This window comes from Sciurus vulgaris, assembly GCF_902686455.1.
Source record: "Sciurus vulgaris genome assembly, chromosome: 9".
NCBI classification, from domain to species: Eukaryota; Metazoa; Chordata; class Mammalia; order Rodentia; family Sciuridae; genus Sciurus; species Sciurus vulgaris.
In genome coordinates this window covers 145,663,520-145,672,589 of record NC_136469.1, presented here as the reverse complement: position 1 = coordinate 145,672,589, position 9,070 = coordinate 145,663,520, and the positions used below count along the sequence as shown (strand labels likewise).

Sequence of the window (9,070 nt, the reverse complement as noted above, 5' to 3'; positions counted from 1 at the left end):
CGGCGCCTTTAAGGACTTGCAGCGCCCTCCCGCCTCTTTTTTCTCGCGCGTCAACCTCCGTGGGCAGCCCCGCCTCGCAGGGAGCGCGCCTGCGTCACCGCGCAAGACGTCGGCCGCACCCTGGCGCCTGCGCTGTCGAGCCCAAGGCTGCCTCTCCGAGCCTTTGAAGGGGAGGGCGGGGTCCACTCCGGAAGGGGCGGGGCGGGGGTGTCGCCAGCTGACCTTTGCTCCCGTTCCGTGGTGTCCGAGCGAGCCAATGGCCGCAAAGCTCCTCGTGTTGGAGGGCGGAGGCGAGGGCGGGGCCTCTGCCGGAAGGGGCGGGCGAGGCAGCAGGTTGCGCGTTGCCTGCGCAGCTGGGCGGGGTCGCGCCAGACCGACCTGGGGTCTTGGGAGCGCGCGCTCCTGCGCTGGACTCGCTCCCCCGCAGCCGGGCTTTCCGCGCCCCGCGCGCCGGTGGAATACGGTGGCTTTCGTTCCCTTACGCACGCCCCTGCCCTCGGCGCCGCGGCGTCTCCTGTCCTGCGGTCGATGTCCCGAGTTAGGCTCGGCGTTGACACTTCGGATTGTCACCAGAGGCCGTTGACTCACTCTAACAGTGCTTGGAGCTGCCCTGTGGCCTAGGGCGTCTTTCTGCGGAGGCGAGGACCTAGGACGCCTCAGGCCCTCCCGCAGTGCCCGGTTCCTAGGCGAACCCAGTAGCATTTGTCGATAAGTAACGTAGTAATTCATCACTGCGTTCCATATTTCTAGATATGGATCAAAAACTGTCGAAGTTGGTAGAAGAGCTCACAACTTCAGGAGAACCCCAGCTGAATCCTGAGAAAATGAAGGAACTGAAGAGAATTTGCAAGTATGTCCTTAGGTTTAGCATTTCATGGTATTTGACCCAGTGAGCCCCTGACACTAGGGAGATTGTGGGGTTTCCCTGGAACTCAGCCCTCTGCCCACCTCCAAATCTCAGCCATCTCCTCCTGCCTCCGCCTGGAAAGAACCACCAAGGACCAGGCCAGCACATTTCCCAAGGCCCTGCAAAGCTGGCTCTTCCAGGTGGCATGGTGGGTGTGAGGTGCAGGTCAGCAGAGCATAGAAGAGGTCTGTGCTTGGTACTTCTGATTGTTCCCATTTGTGTGTCTTACAAAGCACTTGACTGGGGCGTTCCTGAGTGTGTCTCCGTGATCTACGGGCTAACTTACCTCTTTTACCTTACTGTCAAGACATGGGAAGGGAGCAAGTTCACAGTTGGGTAAATTGCTCTGTATATGTGTGTTTTGTGTGCTGGGCACGGAGCTCAGGGCCTTGTGTGTGCTGACCAGGAGCTCTATTCCTGAGTCACACCCCAGCCACACTGTCTATAGAGTGCACCTATCATCTATCCCCAGAATCAGGCAGGAAGCAAAACTCCTTCCTGTCAGTTGCTGAGAACATGAACCCACCTTCACAGAACAGAACTGACAGTGCACATCTTTCAATAGGAAACTCCAACTCAGACCCAGTTTTGCTGCAGGTCCTTGACAGCTTCTAAATCTCTTCAGTTCACACACAGTAGGGCTGGGAAGAGGTGAGCTCAGAGGCTCCCTGGGTGTTTCCCCTCACTTCCTGCAGAAGAGGCTGCGTGTGTATTGAGGGGTGGGAGGCGTCTGTGAAGGGCTGAGGTGCCTGTTGCCACACAGCTCTAAGCAGCTGTGGGTGTGAATGACACGATGGGGCTGTATTTTAATGAACTTCATAGATGGCACTGATATTCGACTCTCCTAACTTTCACATGTCAAGAGCTAATCCTTCATGTGTCTTAACCACTTTTTTATTTGTTGTGCCATACTGGGGCTCAAACCCAGGGCCTCGTGCTGGCTGGGCAAGTGCAACACTGAGCTATACCCCAGTTATTTTAACCATTTAAAAATGTGGAAAATTTTTTGGGCTTGTGGGCCACACAGAAAGGTGTGGCATAGGTGAGGGGTCTCATACAGTGGTATGCTTACCCAGCTGTAGGAGAAGGGGAGGAAGAAGCCTGGACAGCAGCCGGGGTCCCCACCACATGTGGGTAGCGTGTTCTGCAGAAGTATAGACATGTCCTTGAAGTATGGGTGCTGAGGTCAGGCTGGCTTGTGCCCCCAGGTCTTCAGAGGAGCAGCTTGGCCATGCCTACCGCCTGCTGAAGACACAGCTGACCCAGGACCATGCTGAGGTCCGCCTCTCCGCCTTCCAGATTGTAGACGAGCTCTTCACCAGGTCGCACCAGTTCAGGGTGCTGCTTGTTTCTGACTTCCAGGAGTTCCTGGAGCTCACGCTGGGCACTGACCATGAGCAGCCCCTGCCGCCCCCCCGAGAGGCAGCCCAGAGGCTGAGGCAGGCAGCCATGCGAGCTGTGGAGGGGTGGAACGAGAGGTTTGGAAAGGCCTATAAGAAGCTAGCCTTGGGCTACCACTTCTTAAAACACACCAAAAAGGTAGGTGGGCCTTGCACAGTACTGTCTGGTTCCCTGGGGCAGAGCAGGCAGGCCCGAAGCCAGGAGACCTCTCCCTGTCAAGCCAAGTACAGAGTGCTCCCAGCTGTGTCGTTGAGCTTGGCTTGGGAACCTGGGTTGTTGGACCTGCTCGGGGCCTGGGAGGGGTGCAGCTTCCTGAGGAGAGGAACATCTTTGAGGAAGAAGACCTGTGCCCACATGTGCATCAAGTTGAGCCCGCAGTCCTGTGTCACCTTGGGTTGTGCAGCCCTGTTCTGTGACAGGCACTGCCCTCTGAGAGCTTCCCAACCTGTGCTCTTCAGTGTCCCTTCCCGGAGCCTGTCATTGGCTCTGGTGGGTGCTGGGCATGATGAAACCCACCAGGACCTGCTGCTGTGATCCCACCCCAACTCTGCCATGCCCCCTGCCCTCCAGACACGCCCAGCCTGCAGGCCAGAGTACCAGCTCCTCCACATGACCCCTGGCATGCCACCTCTCCCGGGTTCACTCTCAGGCGATGGTGGTGCTCAGGCGCAGGGGTCCGCAGCCCCTCACCACCTGCGTTCTCACCTGTGCTGCGCTTGGGGCTGGAAGTCTTTTTTTTCTCTTAAATATTTTTGGTTGTGGATGGACACAATACCTTTATTTTATGTATTTATTTTTATGTGGTGCTGAAGATTGAACCCAGTGCCTCATAACGTGCTAGGCAAGCGCTCTGTCACTGAGTCACAACCCAGCCCTGGAAGTCTTTTTTAATTTTATTTTTGAGATGGTTTTGTTTTTCCCAGGCTGGCTCAAGTATTCCTCCTGCCTCAGCCTCCCAAGTAGCTGGCACAAAAGACCTGTGCCGCGGCACCTGGCTCAGGGCTGCAGGTTTATACTCTTTTACCTGAGCTTCTCAGGATGAAGCATCACAGTTCAGTGTACTCCTATTGCTTAAGATGAGAACTAACTAACCTTGACAGAGAATCTGTCATGTGCTGGTGTGGCATGTCCTTTACTTTCTTGGTGAGTTTTTATTGTGGTCAGTGCTGATCTTCACTCTCTGCTCCCCAGGTGGATTTTCAGGATGTGAATTGCAGGACTCTGGTAGAGAGGAGGCGAGAAGAGCAGAAGCAGAAGCACTTGGATAAAATTTACAGTGAAAGAGCCAAACAGGCCAAACGGGAGATGGAAGGCAAGTCCCAGACTGAGGGCCTTGCACCTCCCGAGTGCCTCCAGACCCCTGCGTTCTCCCACCTGAGGACCTGGTCACAGGAGAGCCAGGCAGACCAGGTGGAGGTTCAGGTTGGGCTGTCCCTCCACAGGCCACCTGCACCCCTGTGCCCCGGGTGGTTAGGTCCAACTTCAGCCCTCTGGGGAGGCTCCCTGGGAGAGGTCGAGTATAAATGCCTCCAGACAATGGTCTGTGCTTCGTGGTCTGCTGAAGGTCCTCTTGCCATTTGTCTCACGACCACCATTCTCTCTCTCTCTTTTTATAGCAGTGGGGATCAAACCCACGGGTGCTATGCCACTGAACTACATCCCTGCCCCCACCTTTAAAAAATATATTTAGTTGTAGGTGGGCACAATATTTGTATTTGATTTATTTTTATGTGGCGCTGAGGATCGAACCCAGTGCCTCACATGTGCTAGCAAGTGCTCTACCACTGAGCCAGAACCACAGCCCCACTGGCCCTTTTTATTGTAATTTTTTAAAAAATTTTGAGACAGGGTCTCACTAAGTTGCTTAGGTCCTTGATAATTGTACTGAGGCTGACCCTGAACATGCGATCTTCCTGCCTCAGCCTCCAAGTTTGTGGGATGATGGGTGTGTACCACAGCACCTGGCTCCCCACCTGGGTTGCTCTTAATCCAGCTTCCTTCCACAAGATCCTTCCATGTACTTCCTGGCAGCCAGCCCTTTTCTTGAGGGAGAGAACCAGGGTGTGGGGGATCAGAAGACCTAGGGGCACAGTTGTCCACCTGCAGGGTGCCTAAGACCTGCCAAGGCAGCTGCTCTGTGTCCTCAGATAGCAGCGCTGACGCTCTTCTGTGTCCAGACCCCTGACAGGGCTTGTTCTGGGCAGACAGCTGTGCCCAGATGGTATAGAGGCCACCAGGAGGGAGAGCTGGTCCAGCCCTAGCAGGGTGTAGAGTGATGTTGGCATTTTACTGCCTCTGGGAGAGGCTCAGCCTCGCTCTGGGATGCACTCCCTGGCTGGAGGCTCCCTGCTCTGAAGTTTATCCCTCGGCCGATTTGTGTGTGCTTCTGCAGGCTGCCACGAGACCTTGCAGACTGGCAAGGCCAGCTGGTGGTTTCATAAGCAGGCAACAGCTGCCGCGATACGTTCACCTGGGGCGTTGCCTTTTCTTGGGGAGTAAGTCCCCAGGGGTGCAGGTGGCACACATGACCCTTGGCCTACCTGCTGGTAAAAGTGAAGCCCAGTAGGGCCTCTACACAGTGTGCGATGGGGCTGCTCTTTACTTAGCGTGACAAGCTAGCGTGTGTCTCCATGTCTTGGCAGAAATGTCTGCAGAAATTGGGTGCTGTCTGACGGAAGTGGAAAACTGCTTCAGGCTCCTGGTGCCCTTGAACTTTGACCCATGCCCAGAAGCCAGCTTCCTTGATGAGGGTTCTTCTGGTTCCTTGAGCTCACACCTGGCAGTCCCTCACTGGTCTGGCACCCCGGATGCCCCAGATGAGCCATGCTGCAGCAAGGACCTGCCCGCCTCTGCACACCACCCAGGGACTGCTGGCGCTGGGGAGGGGCTGCCCCAGGCCGCCAAGCGGGACCCTGTGGAGGACGAGGAGCAACCGTGCTGTAGCAAGGACCTGCCTGCCTCTGCACACCACCCAGGGACTGCTGGCGCTGGGGAGGGGCTGCCCCAGGCCACCAAGCGGGACCCCGTGGAGGATGAGGAGAAACCGTGCTGTAGCAAGGACCTGCCTGCCTCTGCACACCACCCAGGGTCCACTGGCACTGGGAAGCGGCCACCCCAGGCCGCCATGGAAGACACAGCTGAGGATGAGCAGAGTGACTGGGAGCAGTTTGTGCGGAGCCACGGACTAGGCTCGCACAAGTACTCGCTGGACGTGGAGCTCCCCTTGGGTAATGGGCTGCAAGCACTGCTGGCCAGTTGACTGCTTCCACACCACAAAGTGACCCATGGCTGTGCCAAGGCTTGGCCTGCAGGGGGGACACACACAGGCTTATCCTCCCGTTTGGCCTCTGCACTGGGCTGTGCCCACTTTACCAGGCCTCTCTGGCCATTGGCTAGCTGCAGAAAGCATATAGACTTGTTTGCCATCTGCAGCCCACTCCAGCAAGGCTATGAGCAGGGCAAGGAGCCCTTGGGCACATTGTGTGAGTGTCCTGGCTGGTGACAGGTCTACCAGAGTTACCACGCTTGCCCAGGAGAACGATTACAGGGTGGTGGTTTGCTATTCATGGTGAACATGCTGTTCATACCATGTGGTCAGGATGTGGTGTGTGGTTGCACGTGGCCCATATTCAGATCTTGTAGGGGTGTGGACAGTGTCCCACCCTTCTGTCCCCTTGTCCCTGGCTTCCTCACATTGCCCCACGCTTCCTGTGGGGGAAGTTGGAGTGATTGGAGTTTTGAGTCACTGGCTTTGAGGAGGCTTGTCCTTTGAAAGCCACGTGGCAGGGTCCCTTCACTAGAGTGGAGGCAGCTGTGCTCTCAGGTTGAGTGACTTTGGTCCCCGAGGCTTGGTGGCTCTGAGGCTGAATGCTTTGGGGACAGGGAGAGGGATGACTATGTGACACGCAGCAGTGCTGTGCTGGTCACAGCACCCTGGGCTACTGAGTGGGCCTTGCCCACGTGTGAGCACCACAGTGGTGGAAGCAGGTGGCAGAGGCCTGAGTGTAGGAGGTGGGTGCTCATCAGAGAGGCTAGGGTGGTGGAGGCCAGTGAGGCTGGCCAGGAAGGTTGCCCAGGCCCCAGAGCTGAGAGGAAGGGGGTTCTCTTGTGAGATGGGTGTGGTGTCTGTTCTGGAGGAGGCCATGGTGAGCTGGTCCTCTAGATGGGGTGGGCGGCTGCAGCCAAGGTGATGGAGCTGCAGGAGGGGCTCGTGTGGGGCCAGAACCACCCAAGAGTGAGCTTCTGTCCACATTTGGCTGCCTCTTGCCTCAGGGTCCTTTGCAACCCCCATTCACCTCGTTCCAGATGGTCTGAAAGTCCAGGAGAACGAAGACAACCTCGCTGTCCTCCACGCTGCCCGCGATGCTCTCAAGCTCATTCGGAACAAATTCCTGCCAGCCGTGTGCTCCTGGGTCCAGGTGAGGCCGGGCCCCTTCAGAGCTGTCCCTGTCAGGCCACGTGCCCAGGCAGAGTGAAGGTGGGAGCTGCAGGATGGGAGGAGGGCACGTGGGTCTTGACCTCGGGTGCCTGAACATGGGTTCCCAGGCCTGCAAACCAGGCCACATTGCCTCCTGGCAGGGTGGGCCAGGGCCTGCCTGAGACCTCCGTGACTCAGCCCCTGGTCTTGCAGCGGCTTACCCGTGCAGGGACCCATGACGGACACCTCAAGCGCGCCATTGACTTGAAGACAGAACTGGAATGTGCACTGAGGAAGTACGAGGAGCTGGACATCGAGCCTGAGGGAGGGCGCAGGAGCAAGGTGTGTGCGTGGGGCAGAGTGGGCAGCAGGCCCTGAGCTGGGCAGATCCGCTGCTCCTTCCTCCACGGAGCTCGCTCCGCAGTGGGAGCCCTGCTCTGCCTGTCTTGGTGCCAGAGAGCCCCTCAGCCCGCACTGAGCCCATTCACAGTCACCGTGGTAACCAGGTTCCTGCCACTGGGTGTGGTCCACTTGCCCTGCACCGTAGCTGGGGATAGGACAGGTGCCTCCAGGGAGCCCTGCAGGTCAGGCTGTGCCCCTCTCTAGCTTCTGGAAGGGTGGGGCTCCTATGCAGCCTCCAGCAGACTGGGCTGTGTGTATGATAGATACCATGGTGAGCTTGGGCATGGTGCCTGCTCTGTGGGTGGAGACTCAAAGACCAGCTGATTGCGTGGCACCTCAGCCTGGAAGGGACTGTGGCATTTGTGAGGGAGGCTGGGGAGGTGACAGGAGGTCCTGGGCCTCCTGAGCAAGGGCATGCCATCAAAGCATGGCAGGGTCTTGATGGAACTGGAGGGGTGGAGCCACAGGCAGGGAGGGGGACGGGACACTTGTGCCTGGGCCAGGCAGCCACCCTGGAGCACAGGGTCTTTGTCACTGCATGCGTTGGAGTGGGCTGGAGGAGGCCGTGAGCTTGCAGTGGTCTGCAAGGGAGTGAGGGTGGTGTTCGTGCTCCGGATCCATGTGGGCTGCAGCAGGGAGGGGATGCTGCCCTGGGGATTATGGGCCTTGCGGAAGAGGAGTCACACGCAGGGCATCTTCTTGCCTTCGGTGGACTCTGGTCTGCTCTCGGGCCGAGAACACAAACGCCGGGTGCTCCACTCTCTGGGTCCCTGGGAACCCAGAGCCAGACCAAGCCTGAGGGAGAGGTGCCAGCCCTGGCCTGTGGGAAGGTAGACTTGGACAGTCCCTCTTTTCAAAGGTGGCTTTGAGGAGGAAAGTTCCTTGCTGAGAAAAAGATCAAGTTCCAAGCCACGTGGAGGCCCAGAGCCAGGAGTCGGCACATGTGTTGCCCACTGGTGATGGATGTGCAGCTCCCGCTGGACAGGGCTCTGGGCTGAGCTCAGTCAGCTCATGCTCTGACTGGCGTCCCTGTGCGCTGTCTTGTGTGGTGGTGACCACACTGACTGTACCCTGGCAGCAGACCTGGGGATAGTGGCGCAGCGCCAGAAGTTCTGGAACCTGAGAGGAGGAACACCCCTGACTGGGCAGCCACTGCTGCAGATCCCTGGCTGGGGGGGCGGCGCATGCGGCCGTCTGGGCCAGCAGAGGGCGACCTTGCTTCTCTTCCTCAAACCCTGCAGATCCGAGTTGGTTGGAGGTAGCCCCAGGGGAGTGCTGTGGTCATTGGCCCACCGTGGTGTCTGTGTGGGTGTTCGTCACACCTCTCCAGAGTGCATTGTGCTGTTTTGCTTATCTCAGGAGTCAACTCTGTGAGCATTTTTTTCTTTCAGATGTTGGTGGACCTTTATTTCATTCATTTATTTATATGTGGTGCCGAGAATCGAACCCAGTGCCTCACACGTGCTAGGCAAGTGCTCCACCACTGAACCACGACCCCAGCCCCACTTTGTGAGTTTTAACCAAAATATATTTACAGTGAAAAGTAATTGTGTGCTGGGGGGAGGCGCTCCTGTCAGCCTGTCTCAGTGGGAAGGAGCTTATTCCAGACCTCAGGCACCTGCTCATCAGCGCATCCAGTCTGGGCCCAGAGTGAGGGCCATGTGGGGTCCCCTGCACTGTCCTGAGTGTGGACACTACCTTGGCATATATGTGCACCAGTGCTGTCTAGGGCACAGCCCATGGCCATTCTTGCTGCCAATGGGCCTTGGTTGTGGCAAGGATGGTCTTGGACATCTGGTACCCTGGGGGTGTCCACAGGCTTCCAGGGCTGTTGGGGTTCAGTCTCATCAGGCCTGGCTCTGGCCAGCCTGCATGGTCTTTTGGGGCTGATGGCAGTGCTGAGGCTGGCAGGACCTTAGCCCAGGAGGGTCATAGCAGTAGTC

The 9,070-nt window shown here is 57.6% G+C and overlaps 1 protein-coding gene across 3 annotated transcripts in view; it reads left to right on the top strand.

Moving 5' to 3' along the window:
* The first annotated feature begins 327 nt into the window (after positions 1–327).
* Positions 328–9,070, top strand: part of UVSSA (UV stimulated scaffold protein A) — a 32,623-nt gene continuing 23,880 nt past the window's right edge. Inside the window, exons 1-7 of one of the 3 annotated variants that reach the window (XM_079153631.1) lie at positions 328–595; positions 751–850; positions 2,116–2,446; positions 3,500–3,620; positions 4,951–5,535; positions 6,614–6,726; positions 6,939–7,067. In XM_079153631.1, coding sequence (XP_079009757.1) covers positions 529–595; positions 751–850; positions 2,116–2,446; positions 3,500–3,620; positions 4,951–5,535; positions 6,614–6,726; positions 6,939–7,067 — 1,446 coding nt within the window. In that variant the 5' untranslated portion in view covers positions 328–528. Of the gene's footprint in view, positions 851–2,115; positions 2,447–3,499; positions 3,621–4,950; positions 5,536–6,613; positions 6,727–6,938; positions 7,068–9,070 lie in introns of all 3 variants that reach the window. The other 2 variants (XM_079153632.1, XM_079153633.1) reach the window with 2 other exon arrangements.